Source organism: Peromyscus californicus, unplaced genomic scaffold, assembly GCF_007827085.1.
Source record: "Peromyscus californicus insignis strain IS unplaced genomic scaffold, ASM782708v3 Scaffold_9__1_contigs__length_137607984, whole genome shotgun sequence".
In the NCBI taxonomy this organism is placed as follows: Eukaryota; Metazoa; Chordata; class Mammalia; order Rodentia; family Cricetidae; genus Peromyscus; species Peromyscus californicus.
The window spans coordinates 59,313,520-59,340,150 of record NW_026294617.1 but is presented as its reverse complement, the minus strand read 5'-3'; the positions used below and the strand labels follow the sequence as shown (position 1 = coordinate 59,340,150).

The 26,631-nt window shown below is 40.2% G+C and overlaps 1 protein-coding gene across 5 annotated transcripts in view; it reads left to right on the top strand.

Moving 5' to 3' along the window:
- Rxfp1 (relaxin family peptide receptor 1) overlaps positions 1–23,558 on the top strand; it is a 126,106-nt gene extending 102,548 nt beyond the window's left edge. For 3 of the 5 annotated variants that reach the window (XM_052731356.1, XM_052731354.1, XM_052731358.1), the window contains 5 exons: positions 1,099–1,170; positions 4,785–5,014; positions 9,024–9,434; positions 16,858–17,076; positions 20,030–23,558. In XM_052731356.1, the coding sequence (XP_052587316.1) occupies positions 1,099–1,170; positions 4,785–5,014; positions 9,024–9,434; positions 16,858–17,076; positions 20,030–20,331 (1,234 nt within the window). In that variant the 3' untranslated portion in view covers positions 20,332–23,558. The remainder of the gene's footprint in view (positions 1–1,098; positions 1,171–4,784; positions 5,015–9,023; positions 9,435–16,857; positions 17,077–20,029) is intronic. The other 2 variants (XM_052731357.1, XM_052731355.1) reach the window with 1 other exon arrangement.
- Positions 23,559–26,631: the final 3,073 nt, after the last annotated feature.

Sequence of the window (26,631 nt, the reverse complement as noted above, 5' to 3'; positions counted from 1 at the left end):
TCTCTGTCACCAGAATCTTATACTGAATTGTGCATTTACACTCTCTGAATGTATGGGGCATATTCATTGCTCCATTAATTCTTTTTTCTTTTGGGGGGGGCTTCAAGACAGGGTTTCTCTGTGTGTAGCTCTGGCTGTCCCGGAACTCACTGTATAGACCAGGATGGCATTGCACTCACAGAGATCCACCTGCCTCTGCCTCCTGAGTGCTGGCATTAAAGGCATGCACCACCACCGCCCAGCGCTCCATTAATTCTTAGTACTTAAGATTTTCTATAGTCATAAGTCCCAGTTTGTGTCTCTGTTTCTGTAATAAAACACTCTTAAAAACAACTTGAGGAGAAAAGAGTTTATTTGGCTTACAGGTTACAGTTCATTGAGGAGAGCTAAGGCAGGAACTCAAGGCTTAAAGCAGAAACCATGGAGGAAGGCTGTGTGCTGGCTTGCTTCCCCTGGTTCTCTCTACAGGTTTTCTTAAACAGTCCAGAGCCACCTTTCTAGGGATGGTACCGCCCACAGTGGGCTGGGCCCTCTCACAACAATCATTAATCAAGAAAATGCAATATACACACTGGCCAAAATGATGGAGGCAATTTCATCAACTGAGGTTCCCTCTTCTGAAGTATGTAAAATTGAAAACCAAGATTAGCATCCTTACCCTAAAATCGAATTTTCTACACTTATATAAATCATGCCTCCCACAAGACAAAAAAGACAATTCTATTAATGTCTAAGAATTGTCTTTAAAAGATAAGCCTTAGTTAATCTTATTTAACTATTCTACAGTAAAATAGCACTTTATTAGAAAAAAGTATGACTTCATTAAAATGTCTAGAATATAATGTGTATGCACTTACTCTATAATATTTATGGAATAGTTAGCATAAATTAGGCATTATATCATGAACTGTGAATATTTTAAAAACCAAGATATACATGTCTCTAAACTGAAGAAGTGTTTAGGTAGGCTGAGTCTGAGCATTCTATTTAAAATAATGTTAACTTAAACCATTTTACGACATTGTCCTTCACAAAAATAATTATTTTATTATGCTGCGGATAACATATGTTCTCTTGACTATTACTTGGTATTTTTAGCAGCCTAGAAGGAATTGAGATTACAAATATCCAACAAAGAATGTTTAGACCTCTCGTGAATCTCTCTCACATGTAAGTAGATGTTTTCTTGTTGTTCACCTTGATTTTAAGCTTTATGTCCCCACATGTATTATGAGAACACGGCCATACTAAATGCAAATGAAAGATTAATAATTTCTACTAATTTACCTCTGTATGCTTAGTATTTGTGTCCCTCTTCCATATTGTATGTTGTAATGTTAACCCCAGAGTGATGGTATTATTAAAATGTAAAGCCTTGAAAAAGTGATTAGCTCCTGAGTGCAGAGCCTTCACGAACAGCATTACAGTCTTTTTAAAACAGAACTGAAAACCAGGGGTGGTGGTGCATACCTTCAGTCCCAACGCTTGGGAGGCGACAGGTGGATCTCTGAGTTTGGAGCCAGCCTGGTCTATATGGAGAGGTCTAACCTAGTCAGAGCTTCATAGTGAGACCCTGTCTCAATAAAATAAATTTGAGAAAAACTGGAGCTAGTGAATCATAGCTCTGGGTTTGATGGATTCCCAGCAAGTGGCTGGAGGAAGGGAGAGGGGGAGGCATGCTGGAGAGATAGCTCAGTTGGGGAGAGTGTTATGAAAGTGGGAAGACCTGAGTTCACCAGCACCTATGTACGCCTAGAACCATGTGAGCTTGTAACCAGAGTATTTGAGGTGTCAGAGCTGAAAGATCGCTGGGGCTCGCTAGGTGACCAGCCCAGCTCTGGTTTCAGTGACAGGGTTTGTCTCAGGGGAATAATAAGGAGAGTAACAGAGGAAAACTTCCTAACTTCTCCTTAGGTCTCTATCATGAATGTATGCACAAAAGAAAGAGAAAATGAGAAAATTGAAAGTATTAAACTTTAGGAGAGGAAAATGAGGAAGGAAGGAAGGAAGGAAGGAAGGAAGGAAGGAAGGAAGGAAGGAAGGAAGGGAGGGAGGAAGGAAGGGAGAGAGGAAGGGAGAGAGGGAGGGAGGGAGGGAGGGAGGGAGGGAGGGAGGGAGGGAGGGAGGGAGGATCTCTTCTGTGCCATTCACCCTGTGAGGACACAGTAAGAATGTTTCAGGAAGCAGCATTTCACTAAACACCTAATCTCCTGGCTCCATGACCTTGAGCTCTCCAGCATGGAGAACTGAGAAGTAAATTCTCATTGTTCAAACTCCCAGGCTATAGGGTTTTTCAGCAGGCTAAATAGTCTTGGACATCAGTAGTCAAAAATTAACTCTAAAAGTTTCACATTAGATGGATGGATTTTAGTTTTCCACATTCTGATAAAATTTTATAGAAAATTTTTCAAATACCAAAAGACACAAATGTGAGAGGGGTCTACTCAGTTTTTCAAGACACTCTCATCTCTGATATCATTCACAGATGCTGATTTTATCTAACAAGCTAGTAATGTGTACATTTTATATAAGTGTCGCGAGATGAAGAAATAAGAATGTATATAAGCAACATAAAACAATTACAAACAGGGCTGGGGAAATGGCTCAGCAGGTTAAAATGCCTGAGTTCAGATCCTTGGGACCCAAGTAAAAGAAAAAGTGGCATGTGTCTGTGACCTCAGCACTCCTCCAGTGAGCTTGGAGGCAGGGACAGGAGGATCCACCCTGAAGCCTGCAAACCAGATAACCTGGAATATGAAATGCAGCAACAACCAACAAGACAGATTGTGCCTCAGAAGCAAGGTGGGAGGTCAGGACCAACAGCCGAAGCCATTCTCTCTCACACACGCACACATCATGGCACACATGAGTCTTCACTTAGTCAGGTATAGACACACATCTCACACACAACACACATACACATACGTATAAATTTGTAGTAATTATTTATTTCTACTTTTTAAGTATTTCTACATATAATATATATCTATATGTAATATATAAACACATATTTTTTAAATTAGAAATAAATAGTTGCTACAAATTAATGAAGGTAGGAGAACTCTTCTCCAGCGATAAATGTCCCACATGTCAAGAGTGTGATTGGAGCTAGTGCATGGATGAAATAGTACCTTTGCAAATTCTATGCAGTGTGTCTCGTTTTGCATTAATTATAAGCTTTATACATATTTTGAGTTGATGGTCATAGCAAGTTCTAGACTGATCTTCACACTGTGGTAATTCTCAATGATTTAGAAATGCCTTGTCATCCACGCTGCAACCTTTCTTGTCCTATAAGTCCAGCACAGGCCACTGTTTCTGTTCCTGTGATTTCTCAGAGGCGAGACTTTTATAAGCTCCTTTGCTTGCTCTCAACATGACAATCTGACCAAGAAAAACTGAGTATATTTGAAGAAACTGATGTAGCTCACAAAATCTAGAAATAACTAAAAGAAGAGCCTGAATTGGGCAGGTGTCATGGGAACAAGAGTTGAACAGTGCTCTTAGTCAAACCCGGCTGAAAGAAGTCATTCACACACCGTCAACAAGGTTCAGGGTTCCTTGTCTGCTATTTGCCTACCCAGAGCTAAGGGAGGGTCTCCACTGTATGTCTACCATAAGTCCTATGGCTGGAGGATGGCTTCCCTCGGGGGAAATCAAGACACTATTGCTAAAAGATGAGTCTATGCTAAGCCAAACTATTGAACAAGTGTCTGCTGGAGTTCTGTTAATGAAAGCAGCTCACCCCCAGACACTTAAAACAAAAAGAAACGTCATGTCCTTCCTTATGTTCTGCTCTGCCCCATCACAGCTCACAGAGAAATGCAAACAACCAGGTGGACATATCAGCAACTGACCTTGCCTTTGGGAAGACACACAATGGCTGTCTGCCTTGTATCATTTACTACTGTAACTTTTTATACTATAGAGATAATTTCTATTTTTTTTTTTTTGCCACCACTCTTTGCCTGTGAGGCAGACTGACACAGTCTGAATTCTAATCTCTACTATTACTAGAAAATTTCCTACTAAATAATTTTCCTGCATTGAAGATTTATCCTACCATGATGATGCTAACACTGATCTCACGGAGTTCATTAGAGAATTTATTTCTGATGTCTGAAAAAATGCCTGTAAGTGGTGCTGGTGTTGCTACCAACAGAACAGGAATTCTTGGTTATCCAGGTGATGTCTTTATCCAAGTGGGTTTCTATAGATGAAATCACTTACTCAACATTTAATTCTTCATTGTGTGTCAGAATCTAGTGTGAGTGATAGATAGGCTTAGAAGTTACTGATCATAATGTAATATTATATTATAACTTCTGTAACAGCAAAGCGATGGATGCAGCAAGGAGGAAAGCATTTAATTTTTCCCCCAAGAGCCAGGCAGTGGTTATAAGGCAAGCTATGGTTATAAGAGTTTTATAACCATGTGTTTATATGGACTGAATTCTGGAATCGGCCACTGAAATCTTCTTTGGATAAATTCCTTCTCATGTTCACAAGCTAGCCAATTATGCAAATTCTAAGACATGTCTAACATGTATTCATTATACTTGTTTTATGTTCTTATCCACACATCCTTTTACTGTAAAGATAAGTGGATAAGAATTAAATTTTGAACTTCAGAATCATGGGGGATCAGTAAGGAATGTTTTCTATTCCACCAAGTCTTATATGAACACATATATTCTACTGAGAAAATGTTGAAAACAAATATCAATGATGTTTAAGTTAATGTTAAGCATGTGCTATAATTTTGTCTTCTCTTGGTACACCAGCTATTTTAAGAAATTTCAGTACTGTGGCTATGCACCACATGTGCGCAGCTGCAAGCCCAACACGGATGGGATTTCCTCCCTTGAGAACCTCTTGGCAAGCATCATTCAGAGAGTCTTTGTCTGGGTTGTGTCTGCAGTTACCTGCTTTGGAAACATTTTTGTCATTTGTATGAGACCATACATCAGGTCTGAGAACAAGCTGCATGCCATGTCGATCATTTCTCTCTGCTGTGAGTACTTCCTAGTTAAAGAGGAACTAGGTTTGAAATGTGCAAAACTGTTGTTGCTATTAGAAAATAAATTCTGTGGGGCTGAAGAGATGTCTCGGTGGTTAAGAGCATATAGTGCTCTTCCAGAAGACCCAAGTTGGGTTCCCAGCACCCACATGTAGTGATTACAACAGCTTGTAATTTTAGCTCCAGGTACTTCAACACCTCTGGCCTCCAAAGGTGGGTGTGAGCATGTGCACACACCCACATACACACACAGATGTACACAAGCACAATAAAAATAAGAATAAAATCTTTTTAGAAAAAGAGAGAGAGGGGGAGAGAGGGAGAGAGAGGCTGAAGAGGCTGGAGAGATGAATCAGTAGTTAAGAGCATATGTTGTTCTCACAAAGGACCCAGGTTCAGTTCCCAGCACCCACGTGGTAGTTTACAGCTATCTATAACCCCACTTGCAGAGGATCCTCTTCTAACCTCTGTTGGCACCAGGCACCCATGTGATACACATTCTTACCTGCAAGAAAACAAGGTTATACTCATAAAATAAATAAATCTTTAAAAAAAATTTTCAGAGAGAAAATAAGTTTCATGAGTGTTAGAATTATGAAATTTAAAACCTTCCTTCTTTTTGTTTATATGGTATTTCTTTTTTTTTCTACAATAAAAATGTAGATCACTTTAGTCATAAGAAAGTTAGTTTTTAAACTAAGAAAGCTTAGGGCCCAGAAAAATGACTCAGGAGTTAAGAGTGTTTTTGTTTTTTTGGTTTTTTAGTTTGGTTTTTCGAGACAGGGTTTTTCTGTGTAGCTTTGTGCCTTTCCTGGAACTCACTTGGTAGCCCAAACTGGCCTCGAACTCACAGAGATCCACCTGGCTCTGCCTCCCAAGTGCTGAGATTAAAGGCGTGTGCCACCACCACCCAGCTTGAGTGGTTATTTTATAACTGCTTGTAATTCCAGTTCTATGGGATCCCGTGCTTTCATTCAGCCTCCACATATAAGGACAAACACACACACACATGCACACACACACACACACACACACACACACACACACACACACACTATAGAATAAATAAACCTTTTTTTAAAAAAATCTAAACTGAACAAATGAAACTGTCAACTTCCCCTTCTGAATCAACTAAGCAAGGTGCCTATGAACTCAGAGACAGAGCAGCAAGCACAGAGCCTACATGGGTCTATACCAGGAACTCTACATATGTATTAGAGCTTAGCTTAGCATTTTTATGGGACTCCTGACTGTGAAACAAGTGGGTCTCTGACTCTTGTGCCTGCTCTTGGAACTCTTTTCCTCCTGTCGGGCTGCCATGTCCAACTCAATATGATAGTTTGTTGTTTTGTTTTGTTGATTTTTCAAGACACAGTTTCTCTGTGTGTAACCCTGGCTCTGTAGACCAGGCTGGCCTCAAACCCAGAGATCCACCTGCCTCTGACTCCCAAGTGCTGGGATTAAAGACCTGTGCCACCATCACCTGCCTGGCTTGATATGATAGTTTTTGTTTCATCTTATTGTATTTTATTTGGTCATGTCTGGTTGTTATCTCTTAGAAGTCTGTCCTTTTCTAATGAGAGACAGAAAAGGAGTGGATCCAGAGGGGAGAAGAGGTGAGGAGGAACTGGGAGGAGTAGAGGGAGGGGAAACTATAATCAGAATGTATTGTATGAGAAAAGAATCTATTTTCAATAAAAGAAAAAAGAAACTGTCACCTTTTATGGTCACATTTTCATACTCAGAGCTGCGTTTGTCGCTTGGTTCGCATATTTAGTTAATAAACACTGATTTTACCACTCATCATGTTTCTGGTCTCCGAGCTACTACAGTATTTTTCACTTGAAGCTTAAAATACATAAATATGGAAATGTTTCCAGGTAGTATTAATTTTTTTAAGTTTTCAAAATGTGGTTGTAAATTATGTAAATGAGGGTTACAAAGAAAAATTTTTTTTAAAAAATTGGATTTCAGGATGTCCCAAAGCCTAGTATGTATTTGTAGCTCCTCAACCAAGTAAAGCAGCCCCACACACAATGTCCACCATTGCATGAGTGGCCACATTTACTATTCCAGACACTGTCCAAAGCAGGAGTCTAATTTGTTTTCATTGCAAGCTTTGCTATGTGAGAAACTGAACTCAACAAAATGTTTACAACTTTGTACAGTTAGCTAAAAAATTCTGAGTCAAGTTCAATTTCCCTACTTAAGGTGAGAGAATAAACATTGTTTAAAAATTAGGGTCAATGCTCACAAGAGAAAAATTAGTATACTCCAATGACGTCTCACTGGGTTTATTAACCACATTTCAGCACAGGCCCCATGCAGTAGTAGTTGGCCAACGTAAAGCAAACTCAACGGTCTTTTGTAGACCTTTGTCCCATATTGCTTTGTTTTGGCATTTTTTTGTTTTATTGTTCTTTTGTTCATATATTTTGAGTTGTTTTGAGGTTTTTTGTGTGTTTCTTGTGGTTTTTGTTTCTTTAAAACAATTTTAAAATAGGGTATGGAGTTGGAATGGAGGGGAGTTAGGATCTGAGAGCAGTTGGGGGAAGGGAAAGCATGATTAGAATTTATTACATGAAAAAAAATTTCAATTAAAAAAGCATTTCAAAAAAATTAGAGTCAGCTTTATGATTTCTACAAGATGTGATTTTAAGGACTTAGAATAAATATTTAAACAATCAAAAAAGTCTCAATTTTTGCTTGAAAAGGAAATAATAAAAGGAGCACATGATATATATTTATGAAAATGTCATAATGACCAAAATACCTTGAAATTATCAAAGAATTAATTAAAACATTAGTGTAATAAAAAGAAAATACATAATGAAAATCATCATTTTTATGTAATAAATACACACTAATTGAAAGAACATTTAAAAGACAAAAATGCTAAGAAGTGTACACACTGAGTGCTAATTAAATTTGAATAGAAGAATCTCAAAAGAGACAGAAAAAAATAAATATGGAAGAGAGAGTCAAGAACAAGCATACTGCTTAGGTGAGCTCAGGTCACCAGCCCTCCTAAATTGTGTTGGCTGCAAAGCTATTCATAATTATGTGTATCTCCTAAGTTTGTAGACTTCAAAATTCACAGCCATTTTTCTTTTTTTTTTTTTTTTTTTTTTTTTGGTTTTTCGAGACAGGGTTTCTCTGTGTAGCTTTGCGCCTTTCCTGGAACTCACTTGGTAGTCCAGGCTGGCCTCGAACTCACAGAGATCCGCCTGGCTCTGCCTCCCGAGTGCTGGGATTAAAGGCGTGCGCCACCACCGCCCGGCCACAGCCATTTTTCTATCCACAAAACTTCTGGATTAGTGTCTCTAAGTTTTGGGTGGTACTCTTAGCTTGCTGAGCTGGGAGAACTTCAGTGGGAGAGCTGAACCAAATAATGTTCTCCTCATCTAAGCCCCTGAATGTACAGCATAACAGACTTGATTTTATTTTGGTTTGATTATACTGCCAAGTGATGGGGCTAGATGAGAGGATCTCCAGTCTCATAGACTGACACTGTAAGGAAGACAGAGAGATGGTTATACAATTCACGATAGTCTCCTCTTTTTAATGTTTTTTATTTTTATTTTAATTTTTAAGTATGCTGATGTGTGTTCATGCATATGTGTGAGTTTCCAAGGAGGCCAGAGGCATCTGATTCCCTGGAGTTGGGTTGCAGGTAGCTGTAAGTTCATTGACATATACGCTGGGAGTCAAACTCAGGTCATCTGCAAGACCAGTACCCGCTCCTGACTGTGGTTACAAAGAGAATGGATTAGTGGGTCCTCGTGCAAGGGAGGGATTTGCTTGGTACTGGCAGTTGAAGCCAGGCCTTCATTTATGCTAAGCAAGCACTCTGCTGCCAAGCTACACAACCAACCTATGAATTCTTAAGAGAATAAAATATGTCCCCTCTTAATATAGAAGAAATTGGGTCATTTAAACTGTTTCGTGTGAAGATGAGCATACTTGGTGTTTCTCTGAACCTGTAAACTTTGGACTCTTGTAGGTGCTGACTGCCTAATGGGAGTATATTTATTTGTGATCGGGGCCTTTGACCTCAAGTTTCGGGGAGAGTACAACAAACACGCCCAGCCGTGGATGGAGAGTGTTCATTGTCAGCTGATGGGGTCTTTGGCCATTCTGTCCACAGAAGTATCCGTTTTACTTCTAACATTTCTAACGTTGGAGAAATACATCTGCATTGTGTATCCTTTTCGGTGCTTAAGACCTCGAAAAGGCAGAACAATCACCGTTCTGATTTTCATTTGGATTATTGGATTCATAGTGGCTTTTGCTCCACTCAGCAATAAGGAATTTTTTAAAGACTATTATGGCACCAATGGAGTGTGCTTTCCTCTTCATTCAGAAGATTCAGGAAGTACTGGAGCCCAGATTTATTCCGTGGTGATTTTTCTTGGTAAGAAACCATGCATTGCCAACCTTTGTATATCCCAGCTCTTGCTAGAGTCAGTCACAGTAGGAAACTCATTCATGCCTTCTATTGTTTACAAACTTTTGTCCTTCTAACCTGTGGCTGTAGGGGTGAATGTAATCAGAATACTCAAGGAGAATTCTTTTCCCTCAAATGACATTTTTGTCATATAAATTCCAGTCTGATGCATTCAGTAAGGGATAGTAAATGATTATATTTCACATACTTACCCCAATAATATAAACATAAAGATATTTACTATTGTTTCTACTCCTATGTACAGGCATACATAACTTCGGCTTCAGCATATATGTGAAACTATTCTAAAGCAAAAACTGAAAATATTCTCAAAGTTCAGCACAAGGTTTTTAGAATATGAGAAGATATCATTAATACTAGAGAGCAAATGATCCATGATACTTGTCAAATTTATTTTTAATATGCTAAATTAAAATTAAACATATCATTTTCTGTTACTTCAACAGTATCTCTGAGTCAGAAGAATTGATGACTTCTGTGTACTCTAGTAATTCTGAAAAGCAGAAAAATAAGAAAAAAAGACTGTATTAAAAGTTAGGCATAAAGGTATACACTTGGGTTTTTGTTGGTGATGGTATCTTTTATTTTTTATTGACAACAGATATTTTATATAATATATTCTGATCTGGTATCCTTCCTCCAGCTTCTCTTCCCTCCCTACCCACACAAACCCCAACCCTTTCTTGCTCTTTCCTTAGAAAACAGACACCAAATACTAATAATAATAACACTGAATAAAAACAAACCTGAATAGGAGAAATAAGTGAAGAGAAAAAAAAGCCAAAGAAAATGTACACATGCCTTTAATACCAGCACTCAGGAGAAGGAGGCATGTGGATCTCTGAGTTCAGGCCTAGGCTACAGAGTGAGTTCCAGGACAGCCAGGATACACAGGAAAACCCTGTCTTGAACTCCCCCCCCCAAAAAAAGAAAGAAAGAAAGAAAGAAAGAAAGAAAGAAAGAAAGAAAGAAAGAAAGAAAGAAAGAAAGAAAAATAAAATGTACAAGAAACACATATAGATGTAGAGACACCCATATTCACACACACAGAGAAATCCCATAAAAACACAAATCTAGAAACCATAATATACATAAGCAAAAGACCTATAAGATGAAAAATTAAAAAGCCCAGACAAAGTATTGTGAGAAAAAATTAAAAACTCCAAAAGATACCATTAAGTTCATTTTGTATTGGCCATCTACTGCTGGACATGGAGCTTGGCCTTAAGTATGGTTTGTAACTTCAGTGAGACTTTGTTGGAAAAAATTAATTTTCTTTGAGAGCGGTTATCATTGGAGATAGCTTCTGGGTTAGGGATGGGGGCCTGTGTCTACTTCCCCTCTCAGCACTGGGACCCCATCTGACTTAGACCAGTGTGGGCCCTGTACATGCTGTCACAGTCTCTGTGAGTTCATACATATGCAGCCCTGTTGTGTCTAGAAGGCCTTGTTTCCTTGGGTGTCTTCCATCCCCACTGGCTATTACAATCTTCCCACCTCCATTTTCACAGTTTCCTGTGCCCAAGGAAATAAATCTGATGGAGACATGCATTAGACCTGAGTGTTCACAGGTCTCTCATTCTCTGCATGCTATCGAGTTGTAAGTCTGTGTTTGTTCCCGTTTACTGCAAGAAGCAGCTTCTCTGATGATGGCTGAGCAAGACGCTGGTCTATGAGTATAATAGAATGTCATTGGGAGACGTTTTATTGCTACAGTCCTTTAATAGCAGTATTTGGTTTTCCCTTAAGTCTCTGGCCTATGTGGTCTCAGGTCCTTGGCCACCCGAGCAGTATTGGGCGCGGGTTCCATCTCACAGAGTTGGCCTCTAATCATACATACAGTGATTGGTCACTCTCTCAATTAGTGTTGCACCACTATTGCCCCGGAGTATCTTGCAGGCAGGTCACCATTTTAGATCGTAAGGTTTGTAGCTTGGTGTTTACCTTTCTCCTCTGTTAGTGTGCCAAGCGACTTCCGGTACCACAGGCACTAGCCAGTAGGAGGTGACGGCTCTAGGTAGGCACCAGCACGATTTCTCTGTGTTCAAGGAGATATGTAAGTGTCGTCTTCAGTGACAGGGCCTTCCTATCAGTTTAGGGAGAGCCACCAGTAGCCTTGGCAATCGCCTGGGTTGTTGGGCTTTCCATGGAGCTCCTTTGACCAACAACTCAACTAGATGTAACCCGTTCTTGACACTGGAGGTTTCATTTGGTAGTGAGAGATGTCCAGTTGGGGTTTTCTCTCCCCCATTATTTGGTGAGTCCATTTAGATGTGTTTCATAATATGTATGTATTTTTAAAATCTTCTACTGTAGTGGGTTTCCATATGACCCCACAACTGGCCCTTAGTTTTAGCTGTCCCTCCATGTATTCTCTCCCTTACCCTCTTTCCTCTTTGCTCCTCCCCCATTGGATCCTCCCATTCTTGTTCCCACCCACACCTGTCAATCCATAACTATCTACTTCCCCTTCATGGGGAGATTCTCCCCCTCCTTCCAGTATCTTACTCTGTAGAAACCCTCTGTGATTATATAGGCTGTAGCCTGCTGATCAAGGACTTAACAGCTAACATCCCATATAAGTGAATAACATATTTATCTTTCTGTCTGGGATACCTCACTCAGAATGGTTTTTTTTTCTAGCTCCATTCATTTACTTGTGAATTTCATGATCTTGTGGAAGTTTTTTAATGGCTCCATAATATTCTATTGTATAAATGTATCACATGGTCTTTATGCACTCATCTGTTGGTGGACATTTAGGCTGTTTCCAATTTCTAGCTTTTATAAGTACAGCGGCACTGAACATGGCTGAGAAAGTGTCTCTGTGGTGGTAGAGTCCTTTGGTGTAGCTGGATCTTGAGACAGGTCTATTCATAGCATCCTGAGGGACTGCCATACCAATATCCATGGTGGCTGTACAGGTTTGCACTCCCACCAGCAGTAGATAAATGTTCCTCGTATCCCACATCCTTGCCAGCATGAGTTGTCATTTGTTTTGTTGATCTTGGCTATTCCAACTGGTGTAAGATGAAATTTGGAAGGAGTTTTGATTTGCATTTCCCTGATGACTAAGGATTGGTGAACATTCCTCTAAATGTTTCTGAACCATTTGTGTTTCCTCTTTTGAGAACTGTCTTTTTAGATCTGTGCCACACTTTTAATTGGGTTATTTTCTTGATGTCCAGTTTTTTTTCTTTTTAGTTCTTTATATATTTTAGATATTAGATGTGTCATTGGTCAAAATCTTTTCCCGTTCTGTGGCCTGCTGCTTTGTCTGAATGATGGTGTCCTTTGCCGTACAGAAGCTTGTCAGTTTCATGAGGCTCCATTTATTGTTGTTCAAGGTGTCTGGGCAAAAAGTTTCTTCCTATGACAAAGACTATTTCCCACTTTCTCTTCTATCAGATTCAGGGTATTTGGCCTTATGTTGAGGTCTTTGATCCACTTGAACTTGAGGTTTGTGCAAGGTGATAAATATGGATCTATTTGAAGTCTTCTACATGCAGTCATCCAGTTTGACCAGCACCATTTGTTGAAGATGCTCTCTTTCTTCTAGTGTGTATTTCTGACTTCTTTACCAAAAATCAGGAATCCATGGGTGTGTGGAATTATGTCTGGGCTTAAATTTGATTCCGTTGATCAACATGTCTGTTTTTATGCCAACACTATACTGTTTTTATTACTATAGCTCTGTAGTAATATTTCTATTACTCAATTAATTACTCAAGTAGGATCTCAATTTGAGCTCAGGGATGATGATACCTCCAGCAGTTCTCTTATCATTCAGGATTGTTTTAGGTGTCTAGGATTTTCTGTGTTTCCATATGAAGCTGAAAATAGTCCTTTCAATTTCTATGAAGAATAGTGTTGTAATTTTGATGGGGATTGCATTGAATCTGTAGGTTGCTTTAGGTAGGATGGCCATTTTCACTATATTAATCCTACCAGTCAATGAGCATGTGTGATCTTTCCATTGTTTGACATCTTCAATTCTTTCTTCAATGTCTTAAAGTTTTTATTATAAAAGTCTTTAACTTACTTCATTAGAGTTACTCCAAGATATTTTATTTTGAGACTGTTGTGAAAGGTGTTGTTCCACTGATTTCTTTCCCAGTCCATTTGTCATTTGTGTTCAGGGAGACTACTGATGTTTGTGAGTTGTTTGTATCCTGCTACATTGCTGAAAGTGTTTATCAACTACAAAAGATTCTTGATGGAGTCTTTGGTTCATTTATGTGTACAATCATATCATCTGCAAATAAAGATATCTTGACTTCTTCCCTTCCTATTTGTATTCCCTTGATCTCCTTTGGTTGTTTTACTGTTTTCACTAAGACTTCAAGTACTTTATTGAATGAGTATGGAGAGAGAAGAGTGGACTTGTGCCTGTCTTCTTCCTGCTTGTAGTGGAAATGCTTTTAGTTTCTCTCTATTTAGGCTGATGTTGGCTGTGGGCTTGCTGTAAATTGCCTTTATTATGCTGATGTATGTCCCTTGTATCCCTAGTCTCTCCAGGACTTTTATCTTAAAGGTGTGCTGGATTTGTAAAAGGCCTTTTCTGTATCTAATGAGGTAATCGTGTGGGCTTTGTCTTTCAGTCTGTTTATATAGTAGATTCCATTAATTTATTTGCACGTGTTGAACCATTCCTAAATATCCAAGTATGTGGTCAATTTTGGAGAAAGTTCCATGAGCTGCTGAGAAGAATGATTATTCTTTTGTGTTTGGGTAAAGTATTCTGTAAATATATGATGGTCCATTTGATTTATGACATAATTTAGCTCTAGTATTTCTCTGTTTAGTTTTTGTCTGGATGTCCTATCTGTTGGTGAGAGTGGGGGTACCGATATCATCCACTAGCACTGTATAAAGGTCAATACATGATATTAGTTGTAATAGTATTTTCTTTTATGAACTTTTTTATGCATAGATGTTTAGAATGGCAATGCCTCTTGGTGGATTTTTCCTTTGATGAGAATATAATGTCCTTCTCTATCTCTTCTGATTAGCTTTGGTTAGAATTCTATTTTGTCAGCTATTAAAATGGCTATACTAGCTTGATTTGGGGTCTATTTGCTTGGAATATCTTTTTCCATCCTTTACACCTTGAGGTGATATCTATACTTGATGTTAAGGTGTGTTTCTTGGATGCAGCAGAATGATGGATTCTGTTTTTTAATCCAGTTAGTCTGCATCTTTTTATTGGGGGAATTGAGACCATTGATGTTGAAAGCTGTCAATGAGCAATGTTTGTTCATTTCTGTTATTTTGTTGTTGTGGTGTGGGGTTTCCCCCTCTTTTGATTTGCTGGTCTCAGATCATTTATTCCTTATGTTTTCTTAGGAGTGATTAACCTCTTCAGGTTGATGTTCTCTTCTAGTGCCTTCTCTAGAGGTGTATTTGTAAATAAATAAATTTGGTTTTATTGTGGTGTTTTTTTAATTATTTTTTTATTTATTTATATTTTATGTATGAGTGTTCTGCATGTATACCTTCATGCCAGGAGGGGGCATCAGATTCCCACTATAGATGGTTGCAAGCCACAATGTGGTTGCTGGGGATTGAACTCAGGTCCTCTGGAAGAGCAGCCTCTTAACCGCTGAGCCATCTCTCCAGACCTGAGTGGTTTTTTTTTCATCCATTGTTATTGAAAGTTTTTCTGGGTATAGTAATCTGGGGTGGCATCTGTGGTCATCTATTGAGTTTGTAAAACATCCGTCTATGCCCTTCTGACTTCTAGAGTTCCCACTGTCTCGTATGCCTTTATATGTTACTTGGTCTTTTTTCCTCCCAGATTTTAATATTCTTTCTTTGTTCTGTTTAGTGTTTTGATTATGTGAAGTAGGGGATTTCTTTTCAGTTCAGTTGGTTCTGTCTGTTTGGTGTTCTGTATGCTTCTTGTACCTTGATAGGCCGTTCCCTCTAAAGGCTAAAGAAATTTCCTTCTATGATTTTGTTGAAGACATTTTCTGGGTCTTTGAGGTGGGTTTCTTCTCCTTCTTCTATTCCTGTTATTCAAAGATTTGGTCTTTTCATAGTGTACCAGATTTCCTGGGTGTTTGGTGACTGAATTTTTTAGATTCAATGTTTTCTTTGATTGAGGCATCCATTTCTTTTACCCTATCTTCAACTCCCTAAATTTCCTCTTCCATCTCTTGTACTTTGTTGGGGAGGATTGCTCCTGAGGTTTTTGTTTGACTTCCTAAATTTTTAATTTCCAGTTTTCCCTCAGTTTGACTTTTCTTTAGTGATTCTATTTCTACTTTCATGTCTAGAACCATTTTTATCATTTCATTCCACTGTTTATTTATGTTTTCTCATACTTTATTAGTAGAATTATTCATATCCTCTTTGATATGAGCATATTCATAACATTTTGAAATTTTGAAATCCTTGTTTTGTGCTGAAATTATATGGCTTTTTCAGGGACTACTGGAGTAGGATTACTGGGTTCTGCTGGAGACATATTGTCTTGGCTATTAGTGATTGTGTTTCTTTTTACTGGCATCCAAGCACCTAGGTTTGGGATGATTGTGATTCTAAATGTTAATAGGTCTTGTCTTTAATGGGTGAGTGTTCCAGTCCTTGGTTTCTGCTGTCCTCTCTGGGTCTTAGGAGAGTATGGTGGCTGTGGGTTACCTGGTAGGGAGTGCTTTTGAGTCCCTGCCAGGTGTGGTCACGGGGAGTCCCAGGTTGAATGTATTTCTAGGTATTGGGAGCTAATGTTAAAGAATGGGGACAGGCTGTCAGGAAGGTGGGCCTGAAAGGGTCTACAGGAGGGAGAAAAGCTGGGTCTGCTGCAAGGTTTGATGGAGTTTCCAGAGAGTGGAATCAGAGAGGAAGGACAGGCCCTTGCAGGGTCTGCTGCAGGGCTGAAGATGAGACTGGGGAATGAGAGTTGAAGGACAGGAAAGAGAGTGAAGATTGCCTACCTGATTCTCAGTGGCCAGCATGTTCCCAGGTAGAGAGTGCCTCTGGGCATTGGCAGCTGACACAAATAGATGGGGTGAGGGAGAAAGGCTGGATCCAGAGGTTCAGCAGAGTCCCTGGGGAATGGAGGCAGACCTTTGAGTGGTCTGCAAGAGTGATGGGGATGAGACCATGAAACTGGAACTGGAAGTCAGGAAGATCTGGTACACATTTGTAACCTGAGGCAGGAGGACTGTAAGTTGGTGTCCAGCCTAGGCTACCTAGTCAAGTTGAAGGCTAGTCTGAACTTCCCAGTAAGGCCCTGTCACAATATGAATAAATAAGTACCACTTTATGGGCTCCGTGGTCTTTAATAGTAAGGTCTAAAGCATGTTTTATCTCTTTTTCCTAAAAGAATGCTAACATATACTAACAATGTTCTTCACCATCTAAACAGGCATTAACCTAGTGGCATTCATCATCATTGTGTTCTCCTACGGAAGCATGTTTTACAGTGTTCATCAGAGCACCATAACAGCAACTGAAATACAGAAGCAGGTGAAGAGGGAGATGGTCCTCGCCAAGCGCTTCTTCTTCATTGTGTTTACTGATGCATTATGCTGGATTCCCATTTTTATTCTGAAATTTCTTTCACTGCTTCAGGTGGAAATACCAGGTACATGCTTTTCCTAGAAAGAAGAGATCTGTGTGGTGTTATTCTAAGAAAGACAACTTACACTCTTAACACTAACTCGTTTCAAGAATTATTAGTCAGAGTAATGTGGGCTCTGGTTCCATCATCAAGGAAATGCTTCCTGATAGGAACTGTTCGGTTCTTTCCGTAAATGCTAAGTGCCACAAAAAGCAAAGTACAATGACCAAAATAAATGATAGGCAGTGCTGAAATCGGTTGCCTGCTTAAGAAGACTAGGAAGAAAAACAAGCTGAAGTAGTTGCCAAATCATGAGTTCATTGTTTTTGGAACGTAAGAAATGTTCCTCCCTACAATACATATGATAGAGACCACTGCACCAGAGTGTGACATAATAGAAAACAACACAGAGTTTTGAAATAATGTCCACTGCATGCATCACAGTGGCTGTTACGTGGAAAGAAAAATATGAATATGAACACGTTGGTAAGGTGGGGAAATTTGACACTGTGTACTGATAGCAGGATTTGAGCACAGTGTAGCTACAGTAGGAAAGTGTGTCAGCAACTGGAAAATATAGACTTGCCATACAATCCAGCCATTCCACTTCTGGATAAATGTCCAAGAGAACTGAAAGCCAAAACTAAAACAGACATCTGCACACCCGCATTCACAGCAACATTAGTCACAACAGCCAAAAGGCAGCCACAGCAGAGTGTCCACAGATACATGGATGCCTCAAAAGTACACATGGATCATTAGTCAGGTTTATAGAGAAAGGAAGTTTTCAAAAGTTTTTTACATTTATTTATTTCGTGTGTACGTGTATGCATATGCGCACACACACACCTGTATCATGACACACATGTGGAAGTCAGGGGACAGCCTGCTGGAGTCAACTCTCCCCTTTCACCATGAGTATCCTGGGCATCACATTCAGGTTGTCAGGCTTGGTGGCAAGAGCCTTTACTCGCCACGCCTTCTCACCATCCCTTAGAAGGAAATTCTGGCACATGCTGCTTTATACATGAGTCTTGAAGGTGTTGTGCTGAGTAAATAGCCCTGACACAAAAGGTGAGTGTGTTTTATGATTCATCTTACACAGGACTCCGGGAAGAGTCAAATTCATAGACAGAACATAGGGGCTGGGAAGGGGAGAAGGGGAGAATGGGAGGTATGAAGGGAAGATGAGAACACTCCGGGACTGGCAGTGGTGAGGGATGCTCCACAATGTAGATGTACTTAGTGCCACAGAACTGTACATGTGAAAAAAGGTTAAAGTGCAAATTTTATGTCATGCATATTTTATCACAAAAAAATATGCACGCATCCCCTGCTGACTGCATAAGCAGTGCAGTATACATTCACATTTTTACACTTACATATACATAATTTAGTTTTGTTTGATCCCTTAGGTGATGATAACAGAATCTGACAAGTCAGGAGAACAAGAGAGAGAATAGCATCAATTACATCAGAACAAATATCTGAGTGTTTGGTAGTTTTACGCAAAGCTGATTTTTAAGATAGGTTTAGAGAGTTGTAGGGATGCTCAGCTCAGCAAGAAGAGCATTTGCTGTTCTTCCAGGGGACGGGAGTTCAGTTCCCAGTGTCCACATAGGGAGGCTTACCTGTAACCCCAACTCCCAGGCATCTGACACCTCTTCTGACTCCTTGGGCACCCCCACATACAGTGTATACACTGACAGAACCAACACAAGTTAAAATTAATCTTCAGCAAAAGACGAATTTAGTCAAATATATTTGGGGATTTTGTTTTTATTTTGCTTTACTTTAGGTTTTGGGGTTGTCTGTTTGTACTAGGGATTGAACCTAGGGTCTCATAATACTAGGCAAGTACTCTACCACCGACTTATATCCCTACTCCTTTTCCCCCACTTTTTATTTTGAGGCACAGTCTTGTTAAGTTGCCTCATTCGTGCTCTAGGTCAGAATGGCCATGTACTTGAAACCCTCTTGGCTCAGCCCTTTATTAGTTGGGCTTTTAGGCCTGTGCCACCAGCTACTCAAAGACATTTCACTGAAATGAATATTTGGTTTAAAGCCTAAAAACGTTGCGGGCTGGGGAGATGGCTCAGTTTATAAGGTGCTTGCCACACAAGCAGGAGTTTAGGTTCCCCCAGAAACTACGTAAAAAGCCAAGTGTGCAGTCGCACATCTGTAATCTCAGTGCTGGGAGGAGGCAAAGATAAGGGAATCCCCGGAGTTCACTGGCCACCCGGCTTAGCCCATTAGGCGAGTTCACAGAGAGGTCCTGTCTCAAAAAATAATGTAGAGAACAATAAAACAGACACCTGACATTGACCTCTGGCCTCCACATGCATGAGCACATATGTGTACATATACTTGCATGTAACACACACACACACACACACACACACACACACACATATGTATACACACTGCCTATTTGTACAAGCCTTAAAATGTGTGCCTATTCTTAAAATACAATCAGTAGGCCTGGGAGCAGTTGACACTTGCCTAGCATGTACAAAGCACTGGGTTCAATCTCTAGCAGTGCCACAAAGGAAAGCAGAAGAAAACCACATAAATAGCAAAAAAGAAATTCATTCAAGATAAATCTACATATTCTGAGAAATACTACATGTACTTCCTATTCATTAAAACATTTGTAAAGAGGGATATATGCTAAACAACATGGTTTTCCTTTAAATGGATTCATAATGATATGTCATGACTTTGTGTAAATACTCCCAACAGTGTTCTTTTGTTGGCACGCTGAAGTATTCAGGAGAAGCCATTCAGAAAGACCCCATACCTTCACAGCACTGGCATGCCTTTAAACACTGACACTACAAAAAGACATCCTGAAAATACCAGCGACTTGGTGTTTAATTATGTCACATCAGAGAAAAGGGCGGCTGAAGACGGGAGATACAAGAGATGCCTTAAACCATCTATTAACACTCAGATTTTTCATTTTTTTCTCTTCCAGAAACTATTGCCTCTTGGGTGGTGATTTTTATTCTACCTATCAACAGTGCTTTGAACCCAATTATCTATACTTTGACCACCAGACCGTTCAAGGAAATGATCCATCAACTCTGGTACAACTACAGACAGAGAAGGTCTGTTGACAGAAAAGGGACTCAGAAGGCATATGCTCCGTCATTCATCTGGGTGGAAATGTGGCCCTTGCAAGAGATGCCCACTGAGTTCATGAAGCCAGCAGTTTTCACAGACCCCTGTGATCTGTCGCTGGTCTCTCAGTCATCTAGACTCAACTCTTACTCATAACTGGCTCTGTCTGGAAACCATTTGTTCTCAGAGAATACTGTGAAGTGCTTCTAGAGGGATTTGCTGATATGAAGTAAATACCACAAAATGTATAACTTATGGTTAAGACAAGTTCACTTCGAGTGACACAAGGTGGGGAAAGGTGACTGCTGTTCATACAAAGAGAAGTAACTATCCTGACAATGTGTGCATGTATATGAATACATATTTGCATAGGGAATGAAGGGAAACCCATTTCTGGCATGCGTTTATGCACACTGCATGGAGGTAAAGTGCTGGACACACACAATATAAAGCCGTTTTAATCTATATATTGTGTTTAATTACTAACAACACAAATTCTACCCACAGCTCCTAGATTTCTCTGTTGTGCATATCAGCAAATGTAAGACCCATAGACATTTTAAAATTAAGGTCTAAAGTTTTAGAATACTCCAAGATAACAGCGTCAGATATAATGTGTGGAGGCAGTGAGATGCTCAGTGGATAAAACTGATTACTATACAAGTGTGCTGGCCTGAGCTCCATATCTAGTGGAATGAATAGACTCTGGAAAATTGTCCTCTGTCCTCCACTTGTGTGACATGGCATGTGTGTGTGCACATGCACATCACACACACACACACACACACACACACACAAAATGTGTTTGAATATGGCTGTATGCAAAACAGAAACATTGTGTTTAAAGAATCCTCTGTATTGTTCTTTGAGTCTCCACACTTGAGAGTCAACGCAACATATTTATTAAAAGGAAGCTTTGCTGCCAGGTGTGGTGGACAAACCTGTAGTCCTAACATTAGAGAGGGAGAAGCGGAAGGAGCACAAGTTCAAGGCCAGCCTCAACAACCTAGAGAGACCCTGCCTCTAATGTGCAAAAGTAAAGCTTGAGATATGGTTCAATTGTTAAAGTGCTTCCTGCACACGCACGGGACCTGAGTTTGAGTTCCTGGAACCCACATCAAAAAGAAGGTGTAGTAGGGCATGCCTGTAATCCTACTGCTGTGGAGGCAGAGACTGGAGGATCTCCAAGGCTTCTTGACCAGATGTTGAGAAGACACCCAATGTCAGCCTCTGACTTCCACACATGTATGCGCACACATATGCACATACATGCATACACAAAGATAAAGGAGGTAGGCAAGCTTTGTTATACACTCAGAACCGCATTTTTCTGTCACTCCCTACCTAGTTTTCCCTTGGCTTTGCTTTAAGTGAGTGCCATCACGAGGAAACAGAACAGGACAGTAGGTAGGAATATTGCAAAAGGGTAAGCCAAAAAAGGGAGAATGAGGGTGTTTAAATCAGTGAAATCCAATTCAGAGTCCAGAAACAAACCTTCGTGTTTCAACAAACTGATTGTTTAAAAGGGTGACAAGACACATGTAATCTAACCAAATTAAATCAAGAGGCTATGAACAACTCATATCTATAACCAGCAAACAAAACTTGAAAGAAAAGCTAACACCAGTGCTCCTCCAACTGTTCCTCAGATGGAAAGTGAGGGAACACTGGCAAACTCACTCTACAAACCCAGCACAGCCCTGATCAAAACCAGAGAAGAGCACAACAAAAGAATAAAAACTATTCATCAATTTCCTGGCAAACATAGGTGTAAAGATTCTCAACAAACACCCACAAATCAAAGTCAAGAACAGATTGGGAAAAATCACACGCCATGACCAAGTTTGTTTCATCCAGGGATGTTAAGTTTGTTAGTCCAATACACAGAAATCAATAAATCTGATACAAAAGTAGAAAAGCACAGGTCTCATATGATTATTTCAAGACACACACACACACACACACACACACACACACACACACACACACACACACACACACACACAAAGACCCTTGACAAATTCAACATCCTTCATGATAAAAGATCTAAAGAAACCAAGACTAGACGGGACACATGCCAGCATAATAAAGGTTATATAGAACAAAGCTAGAGCCGACTAAGTGGGACAGGGATGAAGGCCTTTCCTCTAACGCAGGGAATGAGGTAAGAGTGCCTGTCAGGGACCCCACAAGTGTCACAGGTGGCAGGAAAACCATCTGCCTGAGGTGAAGAATGGAACTCAAGTCAGCACCAACTTTGCAGGTGCTGGGCCAAAACTTCCAGAGTCTGACTTTGTGATTTATTTTTCCTTACACATTGAAGCACAGTGAAACACTGGAAAGAGGTTTGCATGCGACGAGTATCAAACAAAGCTGAGGCATAGCTGCATAGAGACTCCCTAGCAAAGTAGGAAAGCACCTGTGACCCTCACAATGAGTTCTATTGACAGGGGCCTAAGGGGGAAGGATCTGGGATAAGTGTAAGGATAGATTCTATTGGTGGAGGATGCAAAGTACACGGACGGACCTCTTTCATAAGGATGGGTTCTAGTCCCTGAGACAAATCTCAGGATTAGAGCCTAAACAATGCTCAGGATTTGGGGGAATTCAGGAAGACTGGCTTCATAGAATAGCAAAAATACCACCAAGTTGTCAGGACAACATCCACTCCAGCCTTCTGGGTGACCACGCGTCAGTCATTTTCTTCCTTTGAAGAAACTGGGCCCGTGTGTTTAACAGTTCTGGTTCCTCCAGTGCTTTCTTTAAGCTGTGCTTCCTACAAGTGCCCACTTACACAATTCCTATTCAATATACTGTTCAAAGTCTTAGCTTGAGAAAGTATAAAAAGAAACAAAATGGACACAAATATGATGGGGAGAAATTAATATATTCCTATTGTAGACAACCCAAACCTACATTTAAAAGCCCCTAAAGATTCCACCAGAAAGCTTCTAGATTTCAATGTTTTCTGTATAGTGTTCCTAAAAATAGAACTACCATGTGACCTAGTTAATCAATTCATAGGTGTACACCCAAAGTACTCTGTGTTAACATACCACAGAAATACATCCATATTTATTGTTAATACTGTTCACAGAAAAAAAAGGGAAAGGGAAAAAAAAAAAAGAAAAGAGCCTAGATGTTCATTGAAAGAAAAGGAATTTACATATTTACAAAAAATTCAGTAGCCTTCCTATATATCTATAAGAAACTTCATTTGAATTGAAGCAAGTTCATTGTGGGTATATAGAAATACTACTGCTTTTGTGTTTGGTTTGCATTCTATTGTTAACATGGAAATCTCCAGTTATATTCATTTTTCTGAAAATGTCATTTTCTTTCTCTTGCTGACTAAATAAAGTCCCATTGGGAATATGTTAAATGAAATATGCCAGACTCAAAAGGCAAACAGTGTATTTTCTCTCATATGAGTGTGTGTGTGTGTGTGTGTGTGTGTGTGTGTGTGTGTAAGCATGCACACGCATGTGAAATGAAACTACAAAAGGAACCATGGCAGGGAAGAAATACTGAGTAAGGGACAGGGAAGGGAGTTGGGGAAGAGGGTAGGATTTGTGTAAAGGTTGGCAGTGTGGGGAGAAATGAAAACAGAGTACATGTATATGAAAATACCATCTAAACTCATTACATTAACATGTAAAAATAACTTTCAAATTTCTTAGAAGAAAACACAGGGATAATTCTTTGAGATTCTGGATTTTGTAATGGATTTTTTTTCTTTTTTTTGGGGGGGTGGGTTTTGAGACAGGGTTTCTTTGTGAAGTTTCGGTGCCTGTCCTGGATCTCACTCTGTAGACCAGGCTGAACTCGAAATTGTGATAAAAACGCTGTAACACGAAGATGTAATGGAAGCCAGAGATAAAGGGACAAATACTGAGTGGTCCCACTTATATGACATATCTAGAGAAAGTAGACTCTTAGGGATGGACAGTAACTTAGAGAGCACTCGTGGCAGTAGGGTTGAATGTATATTCCGGGACTTAAGTGATCTAAAATGCCTGTGAAAATAGAACTTGGACATTATACTAAAAGCCAGTGAGTTGTACACTTTAGAGGATTGGCTTTTTATATATATAGTGTATTATATCTCAACAGAGCAATCAAAAGACAAGAAGAAAGTCATGGGTTTAGGTACCCTGCTTTAGAAAGGGTTTCGTCCATATATTTTTCACTCCAAGGAGATATTGCTGTCATGAAGTGGTGGCTTTACCTTGTTTACACAGCCAGTTCATCAGATATAACTTGTTAACTAGTTTTTCTTCTCTAGTTGATTAGGCTTGAGAAAGGGAGAGAAAGAAAGGGCTCAAGACAGAGAGACACCAAGTAGGACCTTCCTTTAGGCAGATGTAATGCCACAGCAGGTGATTCAGTCCAAGTCTGAAGCAAGAAACTTCAGTCTCACCAGGCAAAGCAAAACATCTACTCTTAAAGGTTTCCGAGGGTAAGGAGGTCTTGCACTAGCAAGCAGGCTTAGTGGATACATGACCCATGCTACACATCGAAGCAGAAGAGCCGAGTGTATATGACAGGGATCACTCGGTCTCTGCATAGGGAAGTGGGACTTGGTTGACTTGTTATCCAATCAATGTGACAGTAGTCATGCTGTGTAGATGTAACCAACCGTCTTATCAAATAAGAAACACAGAGCCGATTCAGAGAAGAAAGCCAAGAGGTCAGAGCTAAGAGCCTCACCCTTCCTGCTTCAGCGATCCTCTTCAGCCAAGAGAGCTCTCAGAAAAGAACCTACTTCCTGTGTGTATGTCTTTATATACTCTAGCTGTTCTGCCTTCTCATTGGTTGTAAACCCAAACATGTGACTGCCTCGTCACTGCCTGTATGTACCGCCCTCCAGGTCCTTAAAGGCGTGCGCCACCGCCGCCACGCACTTGCTATGGCTCTAATAGCTCTGACCCCCAGGCAACTTTATTTATTAACATACAATTAAAATCACATTTCAGTACAAGTAAAATACCACCACAATGCTGCCTTCATCCCTACTGATGCCCCCTCAGCAAGGGGGTTGAGTGTGTTTCTCCCCTGCCTAGAGTCTGAATTTCCTCCCCCCCCGCCCCATCTAGCTAACTAGCTACACACACACACACACACACACACACACGAAGCAGAGGGATGTTTTTATAGAAAGGAGGTGGGTGGAAGCTATGGATGGATTAATGAAATCTGCTTAGCTACTTGTGGCTGATTGGGGTGTTTGGGGGTTAGGTCTTCAGTTTTGTAGTGGGTAGTCAGTAGGTGCTCTTTGGGTTGGAGGCTTGTATCTGAATTTACATATCAGAAAGACAAGGTTCTCCTCATTGTAAGACCTTTTGGAGTTGGATTTGTTGAATTCTGGAAGAGATGAGCATAATATAAGTTTATTGAGAAGAGTGGGAACCATAATAAGTAGATTCAAAGACAGACCCATCACCATGAAGAAGGAGTGCTAACACTCAGGGTCTTGACTGGATCAACTTCCTCAAGGATATCTGGAAGAGCCAAATCACATATAGAACAGGTTAGAGGAGGTTGCAGGGGAAGGCATGTGAGGGTAAAGACAGTTATTAAGAGGGTTGTCATGGATGTCCCCAAGGTTAACCTCAGTTCATCAAGCATCCCAGCAAAGCAGGCCTGAAGGTGGCAAGGTGATGAGAAAGCAGGCCTGAAGTGCAGGCCTCAAGCATTTGCCATGGTGCTCTTTCAGGCCCCTGGCTGCTGATAAAATTAGCCAGGGCACGGATCTACAGGCCTGCAATATCGGTGCCCATTTTGAGGTCTGGTGAGTCAGAGTATATGAACAGGAGAAAAAGAAACAAGCTTCTCTGTGATCTTCAGTTTCCCTTTCAGAACTGTGGTCAGAGCCACGAGTCTGAAACCAAACTCTGGGCTTCCCAGAAATTGGTGGGTCTGGGAAAAAGAACAGACCGAAGCCAGGGATCTCATGATCTAGTACTAGGATTTTCACAACAGATGGACGGAAGTGGACAGGAAGTCTGGAGAGTCCAGATTTACCCATTTGAAGACAAAACTCCAACGCTGGAGAAAGATGACAGCCCCGGTGATGAAAAGTGGGCAGGAGCCCTAGGTGGTTGGAGGAGGTGGCAAAAAAGCCCTGGTCTGGGCAGCCCACATTCACACACCACCACAACCACCACCACCATCATCACTATAACTGAATTGCTTTGGGTTCCATCTGTTCTGGTGTGGAATGAAGCCAGTAAATTTTCTTGATTCTACCTACCTCATAAAGGTTTCTGGGATCCATCCACTCTTCGTCCCAACACCCAGTGCCTTAGTTTGGGTCATCATATCTCACTTGGATATTTTCGATAACCTTCTAACATGTCTGTATCTTCAGTTCTAATATATCAACTGATCACCATAGGTTTTTAAAGTTCTCAAAAAAAAAAAAAAGCATCGGGGTTAAGGGGTGTTGGATGTTAT